The sequence below is a fragment of the Anolis carolinensis genome, chromosome 2 (assembly GCF_035594765.1).
Source record: "Anolis carolinensis isolate JA03-04 chromosome 2, rAnoCar3.1.pri, whole genome shotgun sequence".
NCBI classification, from domain to species: Eukaryota; Metazoa; Chordata; class Lepidosauria; order Squamata; family Dactyloidae; genus Anolis; species Anolis carolinensis.
The window spans coordinates 207,319,015-207,345,027 of NC_085842.1; the positions used below are offsets into that span (position 1 = coordinate 207,319,015).

The window sequence follows — 26,013 nt, forward strand, 5'->3', positions numbered from 1 at the left end:
ATTGGCTTAATTTAGGCTGCCATGTTATGGTCCCAGGAGGTGGGCATACCAGAGGCCATAGGATATTTTGGCTCTTCCTCTTTGAAGCAGAGATCTTCAAGCAAATTTCCCTCTTACAAATCAACCTCATCAGACTTCGTCTCCGTGAGACTGTGGTAAGGACTCTTCTGCACTTGGGAGTTCGGGAATCAGAGAGCAAGGAAGCTGGGGGAAGGGCTGCAAATTCACAGGATCCCAGGCATTTATATTATTCTAATATCTTCTGAACTTGGCAGGTGGGATGCAGCTGCCCAGTGATAACACAGTCCCCCCTCTTCAAAGAACAGGAGGGAAACACCTTTTAAAAATGAGTGTATGTTTATCTCTGCAGGGATTTTTGGAGAGGATTATGATTAGAGATTGAGAGATAGCAGTCTGTCTACCAGATCTGGAGACACTACATCAGGGCTGCACAACTTGTGTGTAGTAAGGGGCCACAATTAGATAGGCAAAGCTTCTGGGGCCATAGGCTTTTAGCCCCTCATTTTTCAAGTAAGGTATAATTCATGATTAATTAGGATTGTCGTTTCAGACTTAGAGCGACACTAAGGCAACTCTATTACAATTTTCTTGCCAAGATTTATTCAAAGGGGATTTGCCTTTGTTTTCCTCTGAGGCTGAGAGATTGTGAGTTGCCTAAAGTCACTCAGTGAGTTCAGAGCCATTTTCTGAGGTTCATGCAAATACACCATGTGTTCTGCATTCTGAATTCCTTCCATCTCTTTTTCCACTCTCCCTTTCTTCTTTCGTTTTCTCCCTCCCTTCCTCTATTCCCCCCCCCCCCCTAACTCTGTCATGGACAGATCTCTGTTCAGAAACAGTAGTAGGATTGGGTTGGTGTGAGTTTCCGGGTTGTATGGCCATGTTCCAGAAACATTCTCTCCTGACGTTTCACTATCTGGCTACCAGTATTTAAAAACTAAAATCAGGATAGCAAATAAAGAACACCACTCAGAAAACAGAGGAATTCCAGACATGAAATTATCAGGGCCAGCTAACACCTCCCAGCAAAGAATTCCCTCGGGCGGGAAGAAGCCAGGCTTTAAAGCTCCAAGGCCATTTAATGATAATCAAGCTGGCCAATTGCAACATTCACACTTGTCTCAAGCAGACAAAAGTTCTTTCTCTCACCCTGGACCTTCCACAGATATATAAACCCCACTTGCCTGGTTTCCAATAGACCTCACAACCTTTGAGGATGGCTGTCATAGATGTGGACGAAATGTCAGAAAAGAATGATTCTGAAACATGGTCATACTGCCTGGAAAACCCACAGCAACCCTGTGATTCCAGCCATGAAAGCCTTCCGACAACACAGTAGTAGGATTGATTCATTTTTGGGAGGATGACCCACTGTTATGAGCCTTGTGTATGTTTACTTAGAAGAAAGAAGCAATATACAGAGGAGAGCCATATACATACTGCAGCAATATTCAGTGATGTTCTCTGATGCTTCAGTTCAGCAATATCAAGTAGGAGGGAACTTGTCTTACAAACAGATATTGTACCCCTTCAAAAAAAATGGGTAGCCTCCAGAGCATATTCCGTCAACGATAGCAACTGGAGTTTCTACTGCACGAGTGGAAGAAGATTGCATACTACGGTAAGGTTCAGATGTTGAAATGTCAAAAGTTGGACTGCTGCAGTCAAGGAATTTGGAGTACTTTGTAATATTCCACATAGATCATTCTCCAGGTACATGCCCATACTTGACTAGCTAAATCGGAATTACATAAAAATGAAGGTATTTGTTCAACGTCTATATTTTTCTAAATATAGGAAGAAAAAGAAGAAGCTGCCATCACCACCACCATTATACTTGTAGTGGTTTGATTGTTGGACTAGGTCTCCGGGAGGCCAGTGTTTGAGACTTTCTCCGGTATAGAAAAACATTGGATGACCTTGGGCAAGTCTCAGCCTCAGAGAAAGGCAGTAGCAAACCTCCTCAGAATAAATCTGGTCAAGAAAGTCCTGTGAGAGAGTTGCCATAAGTCAAAGTCATTAACAGAGACGGCATTAGAATAATGCATCATTTCCAGCACTTCAGCTCCAAACAGTTGACAATAAAAACATCAGATTTCTGGGAAGATCGCATTGTCCTAGAACTGGCTACCAGAGACATCAAATGGAAGCATTGTCTGGATCCTTGTCTTGCTTTTCTTAAAGGCTCTGGTAGGAAAGCAGGGTTCTGAGAGAGAAATCTGCCCCATTCCCTGGCTGTTGCAACCAGGGAAGCACAAATAGTATAAATAGCTTCCAACCTTGTGAGCAATTGTTGCTGGAGGCTCTGTGAGCAACAGTTATGTCTCTCCAGTGATGAAAATGATAAATCCGAGAAACAAGAATGAAAATGCAAGTCCTAGGGGCAAAAGCTGGACCCAAGGTACAAAGAATTGGGCAATATATCAGAGGAAATAAAAAAGATGATAAATCCAAAAAAATAAATAACAGCGAGATGACAAACAACTACAAATGATTACTCCCTTATTTTCCAGGCTTAATCCAAGCTTAGTTAGATCTTTAAGAGCCTCCCTGTATGAGCTCTGGAAAGCTGTCACATGGGTTATTTACTTGTTGTCTTCCCTGTCCTCTTTCTAGAGCCAGGAGAAAGACATTCCTTTTTATGGTGCTTTCCAATGCTAAGTGCTTTTAGAAAGTGCTTATGGTATGTTCACATTCAGTTCTGTGGCATTCTCTTCTTATTTGTTGTTGAAATTTGTATTTCAATATTCTTATTTTGATACTGTTAATTACTTTAACAGAGTTGGAGCCCCCGTTGGCACAGCAGGTTAAACCGCTGAGCTGCTGAACTTGCTGACCCTAAGGTTGGCGGTTTAAATCTGGGGAGCAGAGTGAGTTCCTGCTATTAGCCCCAGCTTCTGCCAACTTAGCAGTTCGAAAACATGCAAATATGAGTAGATCAATAGGTACCGTTTCAGCAGGAAGATAACGGCATTCCATGCAGTTATGACCTAGGAAGTATCTGCAGACACTGCCAGCTCTTTGGCTTAGAAATGGAGATGAGCACCAACCCCCACAGTTGGACACGACTAGACTTAATGTCAGGGAAACCTTTACCTTTACTTTAACTACAGTAGAGTCTCACTTATCCAACACTCGCTTATCCAACGTTCTGGATTATCCAACATATTTTTGTAGTCAATGTTTCCAATACATAGTGATATTTTGGTGCTAAATTCGTAAATACAGTAATTACTACATAGCATTACTGCATATTGAACTACTTTTTCTGTCAAATTTGTTGTATAACATGATGTTTTGGTGCTTAATTTGTAAAATCATAACCTAATTTGATGTTTAATAGGCTTTTCCTTAATCCCTCATTATCCAACATATTCACTTATCCAACATTCTGCCGGCCCGTTTATGTTGGATAAGTGAGACTCTACTGTACTTTGAAAGCGTAGACAGAGGAAATATATGTGTTGTCGAAGGCTTTCATGGCTGGAATTACTGGATTGCTGTGAGTTTTCCAGGCTGTATGGCCATGTTCCAGAAGCATTCTCTCCTGCCATTTTGCCCACATCTATGGCAGGCATCTTCAGAAGTTGTGAGGTCTGTTGGAAACTAGGCAAATTCAGGGTGGGACAGACCTCACAACCTCTGAGGATGCCTGCCATAGATGTGGGCAAAACGTCAGGAGAGAATGCTTCTGGAACATGGTCAAACATTCTGGAAAACTCACAGCAACCCAGAGGAAATATATCCAAGAAATATAACAAGTTCAGCAAGCAAACAAATGAACAAAACCCTCCTCTACACCAGTTGCTAAATTGTTCATGACAGGAATGAATGACATATCTATGGATTCTGTATTCACAGATTCAACTATCCACAGCTTGAATATAATTATGTGTAATTCCAAAAACACAAATCTTGATTGTGCCACTATATATAAGGGACACTAGTTTACTATAGTCAGAATGGGTTGTGGGGTACAACGTTTTATTCAGGCAGCTTTTTAAGAACGAAAATTAAAAATAGGCCAGTAGGTATTGTATGGTGTTGATTGACTGTTTTTAACAGCTGCCTGTCTGCCGCCCGCCCATCCATCCATCCATCCATCCATCCATCCATCCATTATTTAATAATCTTTTGACTCTATTGTTTTAATAGTGGTTTTTTTGTGTGTGTCAGGAGCGACTTGAGAAACTGCAAGTTGCTTCTGGTGTGAGATAATTGGCCATCGGCAAGGACATTGCCCAGGGGACGCCCGGATGTTTTGCCATCCTGTGGGAGGTTTCTCTCATGTCCCTGCATGGGAAGCTGGAGCTGATAGACAGAAGCTCACCCTGCTCCCCAATTTCGAACTGCTGCCCTTTTGGTCTGCAGTCCTGCTGGCACAAAGGTTTAATCCACTGCGCCACTGAGGGCTCCCAATTGCGGCTATCAAGGGCCCACTGTAATCAGTACAATTCACTGCCATGCATCTGATTGCCGATTTTATGAATTTATTGGTTCTTGTAGGGGAGGAAGGAAGTGGTGGAGCTTCCAAGAGAACAGAAGACTTCTCCCTTCAAATCCCTGCGTCCACAGGCAATGATGGCTGGTTCCACCCAGGGACTCTAAAACTACACTGGCTACTGTCCATATATTTTCATTTTTTTCACATAATAATATACAGAAACAAAGAAACAAACTTTCATGAAAACTCACTTGTGGGACTGCCTATCCCACCATCCACTGGTCACCATAGTACATGGCCATTCTGGAGAGGGGATATCAGGAACGCTAACCCCCCAAATGCATTTTTTTTTACAAAAAGAAATCAGTCAAACTCTGTTCCCTTCTTTACCTGGCTCCGAGTGACAGCTGCCCGATACAAGAGAGCTGCTGGCGTGAGATGCTGGGATTGAGAGGCGGCCCCGGCTCGACTGCTTCGGCCCTGGTCCCGCTCAGCCTCTTCTCCCGGCTGCAGCCTCGCCTTTCCCGGTGGCCCTACAGCACCCTGTCGGGAAGAGGGAGACTCGGGGCTGCTGGAGCACGGCACCGAGGCGGTATCTTCACTGGGAGTTTCGCTGCGGGGCTGCTCCGTCGGTGGGGATTCGGGCCCGGTTTCCCCTTTGCGGCTCTCGGCCCCCAGAGTCGTGGAGATGAGGTCAGGGCTGGAAGACGACATCTTGCGGAGGAGGAGGTCGTGCTGAAGGCCTCGCAGCGCAGCACAGGGCTCCAGGCGCTTGGCTCCCGCAGGTTCAGCCAGCTCCCCACAACTGCCCCGGGAGCTGACCTTGCGGTAGCGTGACTTAGCTCGGCGACTGCGCCCCGGGGATGGAGGGCCCTTCTGGCACACGGGGATGGCAAGCTGGGGCAGAGTTGGGTCCATGATCACCTCTGTCTTCAGAATGTCAGGCCTGCAGAAAAGAAGGAAAGGCATTGGAACAACTGTCTCTGCCAAAGTTGTGATGAAGATGACTGATGAGTCAGGGATGATTGCAGTATGATTTTTGTTCCTGGGTTATAAAAGTCATTTCCTAATTGGCAATATCAGTAAAACATGGAAAAAGTATATTGAACTGCAAACTGTGTGGAATTGGTTCAGACCCTATGAGATATTCATTGAAAAACTATAGCAAAAATGTGTTGAAGATGTCCCACAATAACAAAAACTTTGTTATTGTGGGACATCTTCAACACATTTTTGCTATAGTTTTTCAATGAATATCTCATAGGGTCTGAACCAATTCCACACAGTTTGCAGTAACCACAAAAACGAAGTTTCTAGAGTATAACAACTACCATCAAAGTAAGTACAGTGTTCCCTCACTTATCGTGTGGGTTCGGTTCCAGGACCACCCGCAATAAGTGAAAACCCGAGAAGTAGGGATGGTATATTTATTTTAATATTTATCCATTATTTTAGTACAGTAGAGTCTCACTTATCCAACACTCGCTTATCCAACGTTCTGGATTATCCAACGCATTTTTGTAGTCAATGTTTTCAATACATCATGATATTTTGGTGCTAAATTCGTAAATACAGTAATTACTACATAGTATTACTGCGTATTGAACTACTTTTTCTGTCAAATTTGTTGTATAACATGATGTTTTGATGCTTAATTTGTAAAATCATAACCTAATTTGATGTTTAATAGGCTTTTCCTTAATCCCTCCTTATTATCCAACATATTCGCTTATCCAATGCTCTGCCGGCCCGTTTATGTTGGATAAGTGAGACTCTACTGTAGTTATACACTATTTTAAGTCTTTATCAACCAATCGTGAGTTGATAAATCGCCTCCTTCTCCTCCTGTTGCCGCTTGGGCTCCTTTTCTCTCCCTTTGGCTTCTCCTTCCTCCCTTCCTTAGACTGTCAATTGTAACTTTTAGGATTTATAATAGTCTTTTAGGGTTTATTGAGAAACTGCAAAACAGCGAATCTGTGAAAAGTGAACCGCAAAGTAGTGAAGGAACACTGTACTGCACTATTAATTTTTTTTTTCATGACGACACCATTGACCTGAGGGGATCGCATTTGCGGATGGGGCTCACAGTTTAAGAAGGAGTGTTCTAGCATGCCTAGTCTGTTATCCTGTTAGAAACTGAGGTTGGGCTTAAGCGGCTCTCTGGAGATTTCACCAAGCACTGTCAATACACTTCCAAATAAAAATAAAAAGATTGCTTGAAAAGAAAAGGAAAGAAAAAAGGTGAGTTCTGCACCCAATGCTTTCTCTTGTAAGTTAATTCATGTGGAATCATGCCGCACATGTTATGAACTAGCTCACACACTTATTTCCTTTTTGCCATAGGCACAACCAGTCTGTTGCTCCATCCCAGAAGACAGAGAAAACCTCTGATCTTCCAAATGTTTTGGACTGCATTCCCCAGAAGCCCCAGTCAACATGGTGAATGGTTGAGGACTGCAAGAGTTTTAGTCCAAAGCTTCTGTTGGGTCAAATATTTCCTCTGAAGACTCCCTCCTTCCTTCCCCCCAACGTCATCCTTTCTCTGCCACTTTTCACCTCTTGCTGTGCGGAGAGAGCTTCTGAGGCACGTTCCTCTTCTTGATCAGCTTTTCCACTGTGTTGCCATGGAGGAGGCTCCGGGATGGATGGTGTTTAAAGAGCCCAGGATATTTCTTCTCCAGAGCTTGCTCCCGCCTGGGAGATGTAAATCACATAATTAAAAAGACATCAACATGGAAGAATCAGAAAGACCCAACAGCAGCATTTTCGGAAGAAAGAAAAAACAGATTAATAATAATAATAATAATAATAATAATAATAATAATAATAATTTTATTTTTATACCCCGCCCCATCTCCCCGAAGGGAAATAGAAGGGCCCTTTTGCCTATGGTATGCTTTAGACCAGGGGTCCCCAAACTAAGGCCCGGGGGCTGGATGCGGCCCTCCGAGGTCATTTACCTGGACCCCGCCCTCAGTTTTATAATATAATATATTGTATATACATATAATATTGATAATAATATTATAATGTAATACAATATAACACTAATAATATTACCATATAATAATATTATATTCTATATTACATATAATATTACTAATAATATTACAGTATAGTGGTTTAGTTCAATATAGTAATATATAATGCTAATATTGTGCTATGCTAATAATATAATAAATTGTATGTACATATAATTTGTAAGCCACTCTGAGTCCCCTTTGGGGTGAGAAGGGTGTGATACAAATGTAGTAAATAAATGCAGTAAATAAATAATAAATAAATAAATACATTTTAGACTAAGGCTCGCCCAAAGTCTGAAATGACTTGAAGGCACACAACAACAACAACAACAACAACAATCCTAATTAACTTGACTATCTCATTGGCCAGAAGCAGGACCACACTTCCCATTGAAATCCTGATAAATGTATGTTGGTTAAAATTGTTTTTATTTTTAAATATTGTATTGTTCTTTCATTGTTGTTGTTGTTGTTGTTTTTGCACTACAAATAAGACATATGCAATGTGCATCGGAATTTGTTTGTATTTTTTTTCAAATGATAATCCGGCCCCTCAACAGTCTGAAGGATTGTGGACCGGCCCTCGGCTTAAAAGGTTTGAGGACCCCTGCTTTAGACAGTCACTAGAAAGCTGAGGCTGGATCTACACTGCCATATCATCCAGTTTCTGAATTCAGATTATCTGGTTTGAATTAGATTATGTGAATCTACACCGCCATATAATCCAGTTCAAAGCTGATAGGCTGGATTCAGAAACTGGATGATATGGCACTGTAGACGGGGCCTGACTTATTAGAAGGAAAACTGGAGAAGGGGAATTTCAGTAGCTTTTGTTTGCTATCTAGTTGCATGACACCTGATATCCCTTTTTCTCCACAACCATTAAAGGTACAAAATCGCTCCCTGGTTTTCACTTTGGAAAACTCAATAGTAAAGGTTAGAGATCCTTTTATCAATGTCCTGCCTTGCATGAGAGTGATCTGACAGTTAGAGACACTACTGATGGCCATTTTGCCCTCACGCAATGGAAAACCTTATTCCCTTTGTAGCCACACCAACAAAGTGTAGCACTCTAATCCATAATGCCTCACCGGAGCAGCTCCTTCTCTTTGAGCTCCAGCTGTAACATCAGGGAATTGAGCTCCATATAAAGATTGTTGGCCCGCTCCAGCTTTCTCTCGTAGTGCTCCCGGATGTCCAAAGCGTGCCTGTCGATGGAGAGAGAAAGAACGATGCTGTTGGTCTTTTCCAGGTGAAGCACTGTGTTTATACCTGAACATAAAGGTTTGCTGAGACACTGCTCTCATAATGTGTGGCTCCAAGCAAGGACTCTTCTGCTCTTAGACCTCTGTAGTGACTCACTGAGGCAGGGCCAGTATTTGATCTCAGCCGTTGGTATACAACTGTCAAGTCTTTCTTTCTTTTTTTTCTTTTTTTGCAGCTGAGAAGGCCTAAATATGCCAAGGGCATCACATCCTGTCTCATCATGGAAGCTAAGCCCTGGTTAGTATTTGGATGGGAGACTGCCAAGGGATACCAGATGCTGAAAGATACATTTCAGAAAAAGGAACAGACAAAACATCTTATCCCCTCCGCAAGAAACACATTTGGAATGACTGGAGTCATCATAAGTCCACAGGTGACTTGAAGGAATAGAGGCTGGATGGCCATCTGACAGGAGTACTGAGTGCGCTTTTCCTGCCTGGCAGGGGATTGGACTAGATGGGTTTTGAGGTTTCTTCCAATTCTATATGCATACACACATACACACACATTTCTTTAGAAAGCTTCCAAGAATTACAAAAATGGAACACATACATTCATACTAGAGAAACCCTTAAATGAAGAAAACACCTAAAAGTATCTATCAATCTACCAAGCACTTTACAGTATAGCAATCATGTGTGAAAAAATAATATCCAGCAGTGACAACTTCAACCACAGCTTCAATCAAGGTGAACAATGTGTTGTCGAAGGCTTTCATGGCCGGAATCACTGGGTTGCTGTGAGTTTTCTGGGCTGTATGGCCATGTTCCAGAAGCATTCCCTCCTGACTTGAGATTTTTACAATCCCTATGTATTATCTATACCAGTGGTTCCCAGCCTTTTTTTGTCCAGGGCCCACTTGATCAGGGACCACTTTGACCAGAGCCCACTCTCCAACATCAGTACTAAGTAGTACAACGGGCAGCAGCCAGGCTGCTCACCGGAGTGGCGCACAGAGTGCATACAGCCCCCCTGTTGTGTCAGCTCAGTTGGCTGCCAATCTGCTACTAAGCACAATTCAAAGTGATGGCTTTAGCCCACTGGTTCCCAACCTTTTTTTGATCAGAGACCATTTTGACCAGGGACTACTCTGCAATATTAGTACCAAAAGGGTTACGATTCAGTTTATGGTCAACTTTAGATTCAGTTTGGTTATTTGGGGTGCTGATTCGGAAAATTGCATTGGATAGACCACATCAGTTCTAGTTTCTGGTACAGAACATATGCCACCCAGTAGTTGCCATCTGCTCACCCACAGAAGACCATAGAGCTGATGTGGTCTATCCAATGCAATGGTCAGCTATGCGGAAAGGAACAGATTTTCGTCCTTGCAGCCCACTGCTGAGCCCCGGCCACAGGTTGAGAAGCACTGCTCTATACTATTGGAGCCACATAAATTATGACTACAAATTAGTCGTGAATGCTTAACTCTAGGTTCTGCATTTGTAACCGCGATTGATGCTGTTGTTATTAATTTGTAGCCCACCTTCCTCACACAAACAGATGCTCATAAGAGCAAGAAGCTTTGTTTTTTTTCCAAGGAAAAATGAGTACTGATATTTTAAGAGAAGATATAGAAGTGTTCATCACTTACATCATAGAGGCATAGAGCCATCAATGTATCCACATCCACACCCACTTTACCTGAGTTCTTCTCGCCGTCGGTGGATCAACTCCTCCTCCAAGCGGTGTAGACATGTTCCCTCTGATTTAATCTTTTCAAAATGTAGTTTTACTTCCTCCCGCCATTCAGCCTATGAGACAGAAGAGACACTCATGAGCTCTTCCCCTGGATACTGAATCAACATAACAAAAACCCAAAGAGAATAAGACATGTTGATTTTCTGATAGCATATTATAAGGAAAACTGTATACACTGAGTTGAATTTAACAATGCAAAGCTTAGAAAATAATCCCCAGGTTCTAGCTGAAAACAACCCCTAGCATCTGGAAAATTCCCATTTTCTTCCACTTGGAAAAACTCTTCTAAAATGAAACTGGGAGAGTAATTAAGCCAACGGATAGGTATGGAAATGAATGGGAAAATAGATGGAATTAGAGCATGACTGTCCTTACCATTAAAAAGAATGAGGTAATCAGCAATAAGACTGTTTTGCATCTGAAGCCATCCCGACTGACATTGTGCTCTATGCATTCTGTTGTGTGCTGGTGGGGATATTTGTGCCTTTGCTGATCTGCTTTAAAAAAGTAAATGTGTTCCCCTGATATTAAGTCTAGTTGTGTCCGACTCTGGGGGGTTGGTACTCATCTCCATTTCTAAGATGAAGAGACGACGTTATCTGTAGACACCTTCAAGGTCATGTGGCCGGCATGACTGCATGGAGCGCCGTTACCTTCCTGCCGGAGCAGTACCTATTGATCTACTCGCATTTGCATGTTTTCAAACTGCTAGGTTGGCAGAAGCTGGGGCTAACAGCAGGAGCTCACTCAGCTCCCTGGATTTGAACCATCGACCTTTCAGTCAGCAAGTTCAGCAGCTCAGTAGTTTAATCCGCTGCACCACCCAGGGAGCTTTAAGTCAGAAACTGAGTGCAGATGATTATGGTCTGAATCGAACTGCTAGTCGAACTTACTGAATCAATGGAATATTTCTAGGTGTTTACCTCCCATTCAAAAAATGAGACAATACATCTCACTCTAGTTGACACTCGCAACTGGATAATTTAGGATACACCTGGGAATCATATGGCCCTTTGAATATTGTTGGAATTGCAACTGCCATATATCCTAGCCAACATCTGATTTAGGTCTGTCTCTATAAAACAACAAAGTCAGTGCTTATCCTGATCTGGCATTGGTCAGCTGATTAAACCTTTGAATAAGAGTTGTGATATAAACATTCCAGAACAAAGAGAAAAAAAACGCTAAGAGGGATGGAGGAAGGAAATGAATAATGTCTAACTTGGACAATGACAGTTTTGCAGTGCTGTTCCTGAAGGTGGCAGCAAGCTGAAGCACTCAAATTTTAAGTCGGTAGTACAGTGTGTTGTAGTAGTTTGAGGATTTAATTGTGATTCTGGAGACCAGGGTTTGATTCTGTGCTCTTCTATGGAATCCCACTCTCAACTCATAAAGTCCTATGATAGGACACCTCAGTTGGCATAAGTCAGAAACGACTCAACAACAAACAAAGCTGGCATCTTATTAGTGACATATGCAAGTTTCAGTCTATCTTATGCTTGCACCTGTCTTCTTTTATTCTTTTTCTCCTCCCATAACAACCAAAGCTTTTCCCTCCCTATGAGACTCATCATTTAGCTGCCCCCTCCCTCCGCTCCCATCATTGGGTGGCTGAAATGGATTGGAAAAGCACCTGGTTATAGTTTCAATCCTATACCCACCAGCTTAGTGTAAATATCACCATGCGGATTTATGCTACGCTGAGCCATGGACTGTCAGACTAACTGAAAACCCCCCGAAGCCACTCCACACGGCTGTTCCATGCTTCATTGCAGACAGGCAAGTGGGCTCGGAGGAATGCCTGGCTACGTCTTCAAAGCCAGATGCAAAATGAGCACAGCAGCACTGAGACCCTTGGAGGGCTTGGCAGATCTCAATGCTGATGTCGTCATTTTGTATCTGGCTCAGGGGGTGCGGACAGATGCTTCTCCAAGCCTGACTGCTTGCAGCGAAACACAGAATGGTTGTGCAGGATGGCTTCAGGGGCTGTTTAGTCAGTTAGGAGGGCAGCTTTGGGTGATGCAGAGGGAGAGAAGCAATACCCTGTTCCCCAAAAAGGACATCTGCAAGTGTAAAGGAACCATACGTGGATGGATGTTCCTAAGTTAATTTCCATAGCCAGATGTAGAACAATGACATCATCTACCAAAACCTCAGGAAATTCTAACAAATCTCATCAGATACGTCAGGCTAGTCTCCAATTTCCATCAGCCAGTGAAGGTGCATCGACTTGGGCCTGGAGAAGGCAAAGAGTGAAACCTGGGGTACATCTACTTCAGTCCTCCAGGTGTTTTGGATTTCCACAATTCCTAACTGCCCAGGATTCCATAGCATTGAGCCATGCCTATTACAGCTCCACTGGCTGCCGATAAGCTGCCGGTCCCAATTCAAAATGCAGGTGATGTATACAGTCATATACGGCTCGGGCTCATCCTATCTCCGTAATTGTATCTCCCCCTATGAACCGGTGCATGCTCTAAGATCTTCCGGGGAGGCCCTCCTCTTGCTCCTGCCACCATCACAAGCACGGTTGGTAGGGACAAGGGACAGGGCCTTCTCAGTGGTGGCTCCTTGGCTCTGTAATGCCCTTCCCAGAGAGATCAGACAAGCCCCTACTTTATCTTCGTTTTGCAAGGATCTGAAAACCTGGTGGTTTCAGCAGCTCTTTCATAGGCCTGCCCACTATGCTCTTGCTCAGCACTTTACCCACCTCCTTACCCACTATGCATTGTAGCATCTGACACACCTAGCACTTTATAGCCGTCCACTCCAATGCTGAATCCTGGTTACTATATCTGGTTTTTTTATGGTGTTTTATCATTTATTTTAAATCTTTGTTATATGACTATATGTCTTATGTATTTATGTTTACGTGGTATTATGTTTTATGGTTTTAACTTGTTGTATGTTTGCTGTTGTATTGGAAACCGCTCTGAGTCCCTCGAGATAGGGCAGTATATAAATAAAGTTTTATTTTTTTTTTATTATTATTATTATCAGCCTGCATGAATTCTTCATTGTAGATGCACCCCTGGAAAAAGTGAGAGTGGCTGCAGTATAGTTCTGCCTGAAAAACTTTAATGCTGCAGTCCTTGAGACAGGATCTCTTCCTAAGAGTGTTTATATCAGTGGTTCTCAACCTCTGGGTCCCCAGATGTTTTGGCCTTCAACCCCCAGAAATCCTAACAGCTGGTGAACTGGCTGGGATTTCTGGGAGTTGAAGGCCAAAACATCTGGGGACCCACAGGTTGAAAACCACTGGTTTACATGTAGGGAGTATGTGGCTCCTGTTTGCAGCCACATGCAGAGCCCATTGAAGTGAGCAGGTCTTTTCAGTAACAGTTAAAGAAATATTTATTTTATTTATTTATTTCAAATATTTCTATCCCGCCCTTCTCACCCGGAGGGACTCAATATCAATAGAAATCAATATCAATAGAAAAATCTAAAATGTACAGGGGGAAAGGGTGAAGGTTCATACATTAACAGTAAGGAAAAAAACAAACCAAGAAATCAAGAAAACATGCTGCCCTCAGAAATCCAGGCTGCTAAATTAATGCCATGTTTGGAATGTCAAGAAGTGGGATCTGTGGAGGGAGAAATTCTGACTAAGCAGCCTTGGCCTCTGAACAAAACCAATACCAGAGTTGCCAAACACAAAATGGCTAATGAGTCCAAATCCTGCCTCGAAGCAGGATTACCCACTAGTAGATCATCTGTCTAACCTAGATTATGCTGTGCTCTCCAAGAGGCAACTGGAATGTAGGTGATAGCAAAACAATGAAGCTGAATTCCCCAGGGGAAAAATACTAGCAGTAGGGATGTCTTTTAACTCCATATTCCTAAGCATTTTTATTGAGAAGTAAGCCCCATTGAGTTTGGTGGGATTACATACTAATGAGTGAGTTCAGGATTGCAATAAAAAATATTATTTCAGGTGGCAGCTTTAAAATGTTGTTGTTTGACAGAACTGTTGCCTGAAATCTAAAATGTAAATAACCTCTTTTTTCTACATTATACTAGTTTAATTTCCTTTATCTGAAAATCTGGAAATGTTCCAAAACCTGAAACGTGGTGGTTGAGATAGGGCACCTTTGCTTTCTGATAGTTTACTGTATCCAAACTTTGCTTAATGCACAAAATTATTAAAAACAGAATTCATAAAATTACCATCAGATATATACCGTACAGAACATAAATGAATTTTTTGTTTAGACTTGGGGCCCATCTCAAAGACCCCTTCAACACTGCCAAATAATCCGGATTATCAAAGCAGCTAATCTACATTATCTGCTTTGAACTGGTTTATCTGAGTCTACACTGCCATATAATCCAGTTAAAAGCAGATAATCTGGATTTTATATGGCAGTGTAGAAGGGGCCAAAGGTAGCTCATTATGAATACAGTAGAGTCTCGCTTATCCAATGTAAACGGGCCGGCAGAACATTGGATAAGTGAATATGTTGGATAATAAGGAGAGATTAAGGAAAAGCCTATTAAACATCAAATTAGGTTATGATTTTACAAATTAAGCATCAAAACATTATGTTATACAATAAATTTGACAGAAAAAGTAGTTCAATATGCAGTAATGCTATGTAATAATTACTGTATTTACGAATTTAGCACCAAAATATCACGATGTATTGAAAACATTGACTACAAAAATGCATTGGATAATCCAGAACGTTGGATAAGCGAGTGTTGGATAAGTGAGACTCTACTGTATATTCAAAATCCAAAAAAATAATAATCCTAAATCCAAATAACTCCTGGTCTCAAGTATTTTTGATAAGAAATACTCAACCTACAAAAACGTACATATACAGACATATTAAAATGTGAGAGCCAATACAGCCCAGTGGTCTTCTGCCAGCTATTGCTGTTCAGATTTCTTGGACTATAACTCCCACTATCCCTGACCATTGCTAGCTAGTGCTAATGGGAGTTGAAGTCCAAAACCTACAGCAGATATTAGGTTAGAGAGTTGGGCAAAGGATAGTTTAAAGTGTTGGCCAAAGGATGGTGCAGGAAATATTTAGCCTTCCTGATGTATTTGATTTCAGGTCCCAGATATTTTATCCAGAATGGCTTATTATTGTGGATGTAATATACTAGATTTTTAGACAATTGAAGCTTGAAGGTGAATTCTAAACATGGCATTTGCTTGTCAAGGGGGATTTCAAGGCAGCCCACCTGGGATTTGAAGTAGGTCTCCTGCGGCGTAGAGAGAACGTCAGCTGACGCAATGTCAAGGTGCAGCAGGATCTGGCGGAAAGACGGACGGTTCCGAGGTTTGCTATTCCTGGTGAAGAGAAAGAAATAGAAGATTTTGGGGTGAGTGTAATGCATTTGGAACAGGGTTAACATGCTCAGCCTCAGGCCAAGCATTTAGGCCCAGAAAGTCTAGTTGGCCCACCACATTTTCAGGTTTAATTTTTGTGGATTTGATTATTCTTGGGCTAATTAATATGTTCTTTCCAGGAATTTCTACATCCTCTAATTCGATTCTAGGGTCAACTTTCACCAGAGTTCCAACTTGAGGTGGATGTTGACCATAGAGACACACTAGAGAATCTAGGATGCCTAGGGCTCTTCCAGACAGGCCCTATATCCCAGGACCTGATCCCAGGTTTTCTGTTTATTCCAGATTATCTGGCAGTGGAGACTCACATAATCCAGTTTAATGTAAAAAAACCCTAGGATATAGGACCTATCTTAAAAGGCCCCTTGAGACATCTTCTCTTAGGTAAAAAAAGTGGTTTAATTTTTTTTTACAGTTTTCCATTTTCATGGAAATCTTGCATTCCTAAACCCTGTGAAAGTGGAGGGCCTACTGCAGAACAAAATAGATTGTATTTCCAGGGGTATTGGGGAAGCTAATATTAACTACTAAAGTACTGATGCAAATGTATTGATGTGTTTGATACTTGGAGGTGTTGGTGGCACACATTTCAGCTATTGTTTCTTTCCAGTCCAGTTAGCTCCTTCTTTGGAGGCTTTTAAGCAGAGGCTGGATGGCCATCTGTCGGGGGTGCTTTGAACGCTATTTCCTGCTTCTTGACGGGGGTTGGAATGGATGGCCCATGAGGTCTTTTCCAACTCTATTATTCTATGACTCTATGATACTATGATTTAGCAATTTTTGCCATGCAGTTTTGCTGTAATTAATGGAAAAAAGGCAATGGTTGTGGTCATTTCTGAACTCTTGTCCTACAAGTGAAACATGAACTTTTGCATGGCACAGACAAGCAGTGGGATATATTTATATTTTAAATGGAGATGAAAATATTATTGATTTCTGGAGCTAATCCCTTCCTTACCTCTCACCAGATATACATGTAGCATCATTCCCTTTTCATGGAGAGCAACATCCTTCTCTTGTATTACTTACGTGGAAGCCTTTCATGCAAGTGGAATGGCACAGTGACAAATAGAACAAAATGTATTGTGGACTAACAAATGCATAATGGTCTAAAACACTACACACAAAATTCTGTTGTGTTTAGAATCGTCAATAATGAGCTGAGAGGGACATGTACAAAGTCTAGAAAGTAATAATGAACTTATATAGTTGTCACAATGTCTCAAGATTAATTTGCTAGAACTTAACCACTTTGAAAACTATCAACACTAACAAACATTTGCAAACAAACACTGAGGGCCCTTCCACACAGACAGAACATCAAGGCAGAAAATACCACAATATCTGCTTTGAACTGGGTTATCTGAGTCCACACTGCCATATAACTCAGTTCAAAGCAGATAATGTGGGATTTGATTCAGCTGTGTGGAAGGGACTTAAATTAGGCCCAGCCATTATTCACACTTAAAATGTATCCAATACATTTGTTACTGTGTGCTTTGAAGTTGTTTCCAACTTTTGGCAACTGCAAAGTGAACCTATCACAGGGTTTTCCTCATAAGTGTTGCTCAGAAAGGATTTGCTTTTGCCTCCCTCTGAAGCTGAGAGAGTGAAACTTGCCCAAAGTTGCCCAGTGGGTTTTGATGGATGCGTAGGGATTCAAATCTTGGTTTCCCAGTTCAACATTCAAACAATATTGGCTCTCAGTGGGGCATAAATTTTAAATTAATCATGGCATTGGAAATCTCAGTGTGGTGTAGTGGTTTCAGTGTTGGATTAGGAGCCTGGGAAACAGGGGTTTTAATATTTATTTATTTATTTCCAATATTTATATCCCGCCCTTCTCACCCAAAGGGACTCAGGGCGGCTTACAACACTGGCACAATTAGATGCCTATACAAAAACAATCAACAATACATAAAATCAGTTAAAAACAAATACAATATAAAATTACAGTATATAAATTTTAAAAATATATATGCTCAGCCACAAAACCCTATTAGCTGATCTTGGGCAAATTACCTGCTCTCAGACTCAAAGAGAGGCAATGCAAAATTCCTCTGTAACAGGCCTTAAATCAAGAGTTGATTGGGAAGCATGGAATAAAAATCTTTACATTAGTTAAAAACACTTCCACCTTTATATTAATAAAGCTGACTGTCCATATGTGTGGGTTTAAACATGCATGGGTCAAAACTATTTTAAAAAAATTCCAAAAAGCAAACTTTATTTTTGCCATTTGATATAAGAGGCACTGTTTTCCAATGCCATTGTATATAAGCAGATTTTAGTATCCATGAGGAGCCCTGGAACCAAACCCCAACAGTTACCAAGGATCCACTGTATAAAAGGTTTGGCTAGATAAAATAATACAAAAAAAGCAACAATAAAACAAAATGTAAAAGAAGTAAGTGTTCAACATGTGGTAAAGGAAGAGTATTGTGAACACAACACACAACAAAAGGGAGGTTTATCCAAAGAAGAACTGCAATCACACAAGGAAGTTGTTTTGCTCTGACTAGGTCTAGATCCAACCCTGGATCCAAATTCCCCCCAATTATTCAGTTTGATCCCAGCTATAAACATTTTATCTCTAGAGCACTGTTTCTCAAACTTTGCTCCTCCAGATTTTTTGGACTTCAGCTCCCAGAAATCCTAGCCAGCTTACTAGCTGTTAGGCATCGTGGAAGATGAAGTCCAAAACATCTGGAGGAGCACAGTTTGAGTTTGAGTACCACCACATGCAAGTGTCTTTTGGCAGCTTGCTTATGATCAGAGAAAATATTTGGCCCAGCAAGTGAACAGGCTGGGAGGATCGCATCCACTCTATGTTAGAATTATATAATCATAGAGCTGGAAGACATCACAAGGGCCACCCAATCCAATTCCCTGCCATGAAGGAAAATACACAATCAGAGCACTCCCCTCAAAAAATAGATGACCATCTAGCCTTTGCTTAACAATCTGCAGAGGGGATCTCACCAGGAGTCCAGAGAAAAGTTCTGTAACTCTAGACTTACCAGCACTGTCTTAGCAAGATCTTGAAACCATCAGGGCAGCTGGTGGGCACAGGCAGGTGGAGGCTGTTACTGCCTACACCCCAGATTATGGCTGAGGAATCCACGTCCTTGTAAGGGATTTCTCCTGTTAGCAACTCCCAGAGAACAACGCCGAAGGACCTAACATGTGGAAAGAAAGAATGAAAGTCAAGTCAAGAGAGGTAGAAAAGTTGGACATGGGTAACCACCTTGATCCTACTTCCCCTTTTGTATTCTTTTCCAGCCATTTCCCATTTTTTCTTCAGTTGTGGTTCAGTTTCAATCTTCCATATCCACTTGTTTTCCATATGCATTGCCTGCCATGATGATGGCAGGCATAGTCTGGCACATCTGGAGGATACCAGATTGGGCAATGTTGCTCAGTTCTGCAGACACTCCATGTGCCATAGGAATAACAACCTGTTACCACTGATAAACAGTCTGGCATCACATTAGGAGTGTGTATGAGGATGGGAGTTGCAATCGAACGTATCTGAATAGCACCATGTTGGAGCATTGCAATCCATAGTAATAGTTTGTGTGTATGTATGTGTATGAAGTAGGGATAGAAAGAGTATTACACATATTCTAAACATGTTTTTGAGTGTTGAGAAACTATGACAAATCCTGGACTGGAAAAATATTTGGAGATTCATACGTTCTAGTACATGATTGTTTAGAACACAAAGGTGAGCTTGATTGGAGTCACAACTCCTAGTATTGTGCAGGTAAGCTTGCACATAAGACCCACTCAGCCCTTGCCCCTCTGCTATATCTGCTGATCTCCCCCGGCTTGCTCTTGCTCTCCCTGCACCTCCGTCCTCCCAGCTCAGCTCTCCTCACCAGATGTCAACCTTCTCAGAAACAGGTTCATTCCGAATGACTTCTGGTGCCATCCAGGCCACTGTGCCGGCAAAGGACATCTTGGTGCTCTTGTCACTGAGCTCTTTGGAGGTACCGAAATCAGAGATCTTCACCACATCGTCGTAAGTTATCAACATGCTGTGGAAAGGAAGGAAACGATGAGAAATGTGAAATGGAATATAGGCAGTTCCCAAGTTACGAACAAGATAGGTTCTGTAGGTTTGTTCTTAAATTTAATTTGTATGCAAGTCGGAACAGGTACATTTTTAAATGTAACTTCAGCCAAAATTATTTATTTTTTTAGCTTTCGATAGGATAGGGAAGGGTTAGCACTCCTGTGGTGTTTGTTTTGTTCTCTGTGCCCCTGTTCAGAAGATTTCATCTCACTTTCTGTCCCTCTGATAATTGGATTTTGAAAATAAAAATGGTTTGTTCTGTAAACAAGGATTGGTGATAAAGCTGCAGCAGAGACATCTTTTCCCAGTGTTAACCATGAATTTCCTTTCCTCGGGGACTGGCTGTAATAGGCTTTCTTAATTGCAATAGTGGAGCCCCCGGTGGCGCAGTGGGCTAAACCACTGAGCTGCTGAACTTGCTGACCGAAAGGTTGGTGATTTGAATCCAGGGAGCGGGGTGAGCTCCTGCTGTTAGCCCCAGCTTCTGCCAACCTAGTAGTTCGAAAATATGCAAATGTGAGTAGATCAATAAGTACCCCTCCAGAGGGAAGGTAACAGTGCTCCATGCAGTCATACCGGCCACATGACCTTGGAGATGTCTACGGATACCGCCGGCTCTTTGACTTAGAAATAGATATGAGCACCAACCCCCATAATCGGACACAACTAGACTTAATGTCAGGGGAAAACCTTTACTTTTACCAGTGGTGAGAAGTCAAAGGAGTCAATTGGAAAAAAGAGGCAATGCTCTCTATTGTCAGGAGGGGGAGCACAGCTTCATCTCTAATCAAAGAACAGAAGCAAGCAGGGGTGAGTGTAGCATATCCTGCTGAAGAAGGAATATGGAAAAAATTATTTATTTATTTACTACTTTTATATCCCGCTTTTCTCACCCTGGATGGGACTCAGAACGGTTTACAAATCAAATGTACATACAATGTATTATTATTAGCATAGCACAATATAAGCATTAAATTACTATATTGTACTATATCATTATATGGTAATATTATTAGTAATATTACATTTAATATATAATATATAATTAATATTATATTATATTATTATTAGTATAATATTGTATTACATTATAATATTAGTATCAATATTATAAGTATATACAATATATTATATATTTATAAATTATTGTATATTATATATATATGTATGTATGTAAAATTAGCATAGCATGTTGCTATGGCACAGGAGACAAGATGGAACTATTTTCCTGGCTCTCAGGTGAATCCAAAAATTGATTATTTCTCAGCCATGGAACACAGTGTGCCCTGAAAATGCATTAAATGCCTTTCCCTTAGCAATATGAAGGCATCTGGGACTGTCTTCTTGGGGCCTTTCCACACAGCCATATAACCTAGAATATCAAGGCAGAAAATCCCACAATATCTGCTTTGAACTGGACCCCAAGTTGCTCTCTCGCTGTTGTTAGCACTGAATCAACCACCTCGTGTTATAATACTCACTCGTAGCACTTTGCCCAGTTCATTTTTACCCTTTCTACTTGGGTGCCAAATTCATGTTTTAGTATGATTATTATTTTATATTTTTGTTATGTGTAGAGGGTTGCATTTTAATATCTGTGTTTGTATTTTTGATGTCTTTATTTGGTTTGTTGTTTTTGTCTGAGCTTGGCCACATGTAAGCTGCCCCGAGTCCCTTCGGGGAGATGGAGGAGGGATATAAAAATAAATTATTATTATTGTTGTTGTTGTTATTATTATTATATCTGAGTCCACACTCAGATATTGTGGGATTATCTGCCTTGATATTCTGGGACATAGGGCTGTGTGGAAGGGCCCTTAGAGACAACTTCTCAGGAATTCAGTTTCCCTTCCTGAAACCATATTCACCACAGTTTTGTTGCATGTCTCAATGGGGAGAGGCAGGGATGCATTCATTGGTTGTTTCTAGTGTGCACCAGGCACTCCTAATTTTGCACATCAGGGATTTCTATTGATGCTCATTGCACATTGGAGTGCAGCACATGTATTGCTCCACTGGCTACTAATGTGCAATGGATGGTTGCATGTGTAACATCCCAGCAAACCCCCCAGGTGAGTGTGGATACTGAAAAACCACTCATTTCTATTTCATATACAGTGTTCCCTCACTACTTCGCAGTTCACATTTTGCAGATTCGCTGTTTTGCCGTTTTTCAATAAACTCTAAAAGAATATTATAAATCATAAAAATTTACAATTTACAGCCTAAGGAAGGGAGGAAGGAGAAGCTAAAGGGAGAGAAAAGGAGCCCAAGTGGCAATGGGAGGAGAAGGAGGCGATTTATCAACACATGATTGGTTGATAAAGACTTAAAATAGTGTATAACTACTAAAATAATGTATAAATATTAAAATATAGTGTCCCTACCTCGCGGATTTTCACTTATTGCGGGTGGTCCTGGAATCTAATCCGTGCGATAAGTGAGGGAACACTGTACATATAAGTCTATTTATGATCACACAGCTGTAATTTGTTACTGTTGAACAATAGCTGTAATTTGTTACTGTTGCTTATTACGGCATTTAAAATGAAGTAGTACTCATTACTTTTCATTATTTAAAGAAACAACCCTTAGGACATTTGAAACTAATGGCCTTTCCACATAGCCATATAACCCAGAATATCAAGGCAGAAGATTCCACAATATCTGCTTTGAACTGAGTTATCTGAGTCCACACTGCCATATATTCCAGTTCAAATCAGATGATGTGGGATTTTATTCAACGGTGTGGAAGGGTCCTTAGAAGAAAACATGACTACTTGCATGAGTTCCCACTCTTTGAAAGGCAACTTCCTGAAGTCCCTTTTACCAAATACAGCCAGCCTTCCACCTTTATAGGTTTAATTTTTCTGGATTTGATTGATATGTTCTCTCAAGGCATCTCTAGGTCCTCCAGCGTGGCTATATAGTCAACTTTCAGCAGACGTTGATCACAGGGCCGTGCTGGAGGACCTAGATATTAGGGTAAAGGGTAAAGGTTTTCCCCTGACGTTAAGACCAGTCGTGTCCAACTCTGGGGGTTGGTGCTCATCTCCATTTCTAAGATGAAGAGCCGGCGTTGTCCATAGACACCTCCAAGGTCATGTGGCCAGCATGACTGCATGGAGTGTAAGCAAGCATATGTATGCTTGCCCACAATGTCCTGCCTCATGTACAGAGGAGGAGTTGCTTAAAACTACGGACAATGCGGTTGCTGTTGCCCGCTTTTGGTCTAAAACTATTTAGTTGCTTGTGATTTCCTTTTTTTCATCATTTTAAAATGTATTTGTTATGCAATACTTTTGACATAGAATAAATAAACCTTCCCACTGGAGCGCTACCTATTGATCTACTCACATTTGCATGTTTTCGAACTGCTAGGTTGGCAGAAGCTGGAGCTGACAGCAGGCGCTCACTCCGCTCCCCAGATTCGGACCTGTGACCTTTCGGTCTGCAAGTTCAGCAGCTCAGTGCTTTAACATGCTGTGCCATTGAGGGCTCCACCTAGATATTACTAGACCTAGATATTACTAGAGTTAATATATTAATCACATCCATATTGATCAAATTGCAGGGATCCTGAGCCCCTAACCCCCCAGGAGTGGAGAAGTAGATTAACAGGTTACCACTGAAGAATGTATTGCTCTTTGGAGGTAAATTCTCATTTTAAAATTTGGGGGTCTTCCTTTGTGAGTATATGAAGCACAGCCTGTACATTATTTTTATTTGTGTGTTTTGTCTGGAAACTACAGTTTAAAAAACTGTAAATTCCTTGGGGACAGAGAACTATCTTTTTCTTTGTACTTCTTTCCTTTGCCTATGAACCTGTGAAAGTCACCACCAATATAAATAGCAGTAATAGCAAAGATAATGCTCTAAAATTGCATCCACAGCAGCATTGGCAGGGGGGGAGGGAATGGCAAGTGTTGCATTGCTTGACCTACATAATTTATGCAGACTACAAATGTGTTTTTTCTAGGCTCAGGAACTGGGTTACTTTAATGAGGAATATGGATGCCACACACACGCACACTGCCCTCATAATTATGACTCTGGGGAACTTTAAATGTTGGGGAATCACTTCGCCCATGCCCATTCCATCTGTGAATTCCTTATTCCCTTTGTCCAACTGTCTTCCGCATCCTTCACACACAGAGAGAGACACAGACCTGATGGTAATTTCCCCGTCCCTTCTTACTTGGGTGACTTGAGGTCACGGTGGATGATCTTATGGAGGTGCAGGTAATTCATGCCGCCGGCAATACCCATAGACCAGTCGACCAACAGGGAGGGTGTGACCTTGCGCCCGGCTCGCAGCACCTCATACAGCTGGCCCTGGGCACAGAACTCCATGATGATGCAGTAGCAGGGAGCCTGGGTACAAACACCCCTAAGGAAATGGAGAAAACAAAGAGCACATTGAGGCATTGGTTGGAATTCATGGGGTGGGAGGAATATGTGGATCAGCTAAAGTGAGGAGTAATGGCAGAGGATGACCATCCAAAGGCAACAGCTTGTAATGTGCCTTGTAAAACAATGAAGAATACTGTCATATTGCCATTAAGAAGCCACTCTCATGCTTTTCAATCTTCTCTTAAGGCAGGCTAGGCTGGTGCCTTTCCAGTTGCCCTTTTTGGCGAGCAGGCAAATACCTTTTTTGTTAAGCAGGGCCTGTCCCCAAAAAAGGGGAATCCATAGAAGGGTTGCTGGGTTGTGTGCTTGTATGTGGTTTGTTGTAGCTCCTATGGGTATTTTGTTATTATTGTTATGTGTCGCATGATATTTTTACGATCACTTGGTGGCAGCTCAAGAGTATCCCAAATGACTCAGAGACTGCAAGGCCATCCTATGAGGAGTCAGTCAGTCAGTCAGTAGCCTTTATTGTGGTCAATAAACCTTTGTCTGAAATCAAGTGGGAATAAATTACAACATTACTCCATCCTATGAGGAGTCCTGCTGTGCTCCGTACTCACTTGAAGGTAATGATGTTGGGATGTTTCAGCTTCCGCAGGTGCTTGATGTCTGTCTCCTTGAAGTCTCGCACCTTCTTGACAGCCACCTCCTCCCCATGGAAGCGTCCCAGGAAGACAGCCCCCTGTGCCCCACTGCCCACCCACTGCAAGTCCATAATCTCTTCAAAGGGCACTTCCCAAGGATCTGTATCAAAAGGGGGAAAAGTGTTAGCTCAGAGTTACTCAGTGAAAGGTTATTCATCAATGCTTCTTCTCTGATTAGGCACTCAATCCCTTAGTTTCTTTTTTCTGTTCCTGAAGTCTCATGTTGAAGTCTCAAATTCCTGCTTGCCTTTTCATTGAACACTTTGTACCATTCCTTCATTAACGTACCACCGTGCAAGGCCCTATCTACACTGCCATATAATCCAGATTATCAAAACAGATAATCCACATTCTTTGCTTTGAACTGGATTATATGAGTCTACACTGCCATATAATCTAGTTCAAAGCAGATAATCTGGATTTTATATGGCAATGTAGAAGGGGCCTAAGGTGCATATGAAACATACTTGAATTTGGTGTTTAGACTCAAGTCTCATCTTCAAGATATCTTACTATATAAATATATGCAAATCCAGGAATTCCAAAATCCGAAGTCAAACACACCTCTGGTCCTAAGTATTAAGATATCAGGTAAAGATAAAGGTTTCCCCTAACGTTAAGTCCAGTCATGTCTGACTCTGGGGGTTGGTGCTCATATCCATTTCTAAGCCAAAGAGCCGGCGTTGTCCGTAGACACCTCCAAGGTCATGTGGCCGGCATGACTGCATGGGGCGCCGTTACCTTCCTGTTGGAGCGGTACCTATTGATTTACTCACATTTTTGAACTGCTAGGTTGGCAGGAGCTGGAGCTAACAGCGGCCACTCACACCGCTCCCGAGGTTTGAACCTGGGACCTTTCGGTCTCCAGCTCAGTGCTCTAACGCACTTCGCAACCGGCGCTCCTAAGATATCAGATACTCAGCCTGTATTATAAAATTACTATGGATTGACCTTGATCACAGAGCAATGGAAGAGTTACTTTTTAGACTACAACTTCCAGAATATTTCAACGAATTTTACTGTACTCTTCCACAGAAAATTACACATAAAGTTACAAG

General features: G+C 41.7%; 1 protein-coding gene across 2 annotated transcripts in view; it reads right to left on the minus strand.

Moving 5' to 3' along the window:
* map3k12 (mitogen-activated protein kinase kinase kinase 12) overlaps positions 1 to 26,013 on the minus strand; it is a 169,269-nt gene that overhangs the window by 14,842 nt on the left and 128,414 nt on the right. For both annotated transcript variants that reach the window (XM_062971603.1, XM_062971604.1), the window contains 9 exons: positions 24,872 to 25,055; positions 24,097 to 24,288; positions 19,702 to 19,860; positions 18,841 to 18,999; positions 15,652 to 15,760; positions 10,399 to 10,508; positions 8,580 to 8,696; positions 7,022 to 7,159; positions 4,856 to 5,411 (listed from right to left, as the gene is read on the minus strand). In XM_062971603.1, coding sequence (XP_062827673.1) covers positions 4,856 to 5,411; positions 7,022 to 7,159; positions 8,580 to 8,696; positions 10,399 to 10,508; positions 15,652 to 15,760; positions 18,841 to 18,999; positions 19,702 to 19,860; positions 24,097 to 24,288; positions 24,872 to 25,055 — 1,724 coding nt within the window. The remainder of the gene's footprint in view (positions 1 to 4,855; positions 5,412 to 7,021; positions 7,160 to 8,579; positions 8,697 to 10,398; positions 10,509 to 15,651; positions 15,761 to 18,840; positions 19,000 to 19,701; positions 19,861 to 24,096; positions 24,289 to 24,871; positions 25,056 to 26,013) is intronic.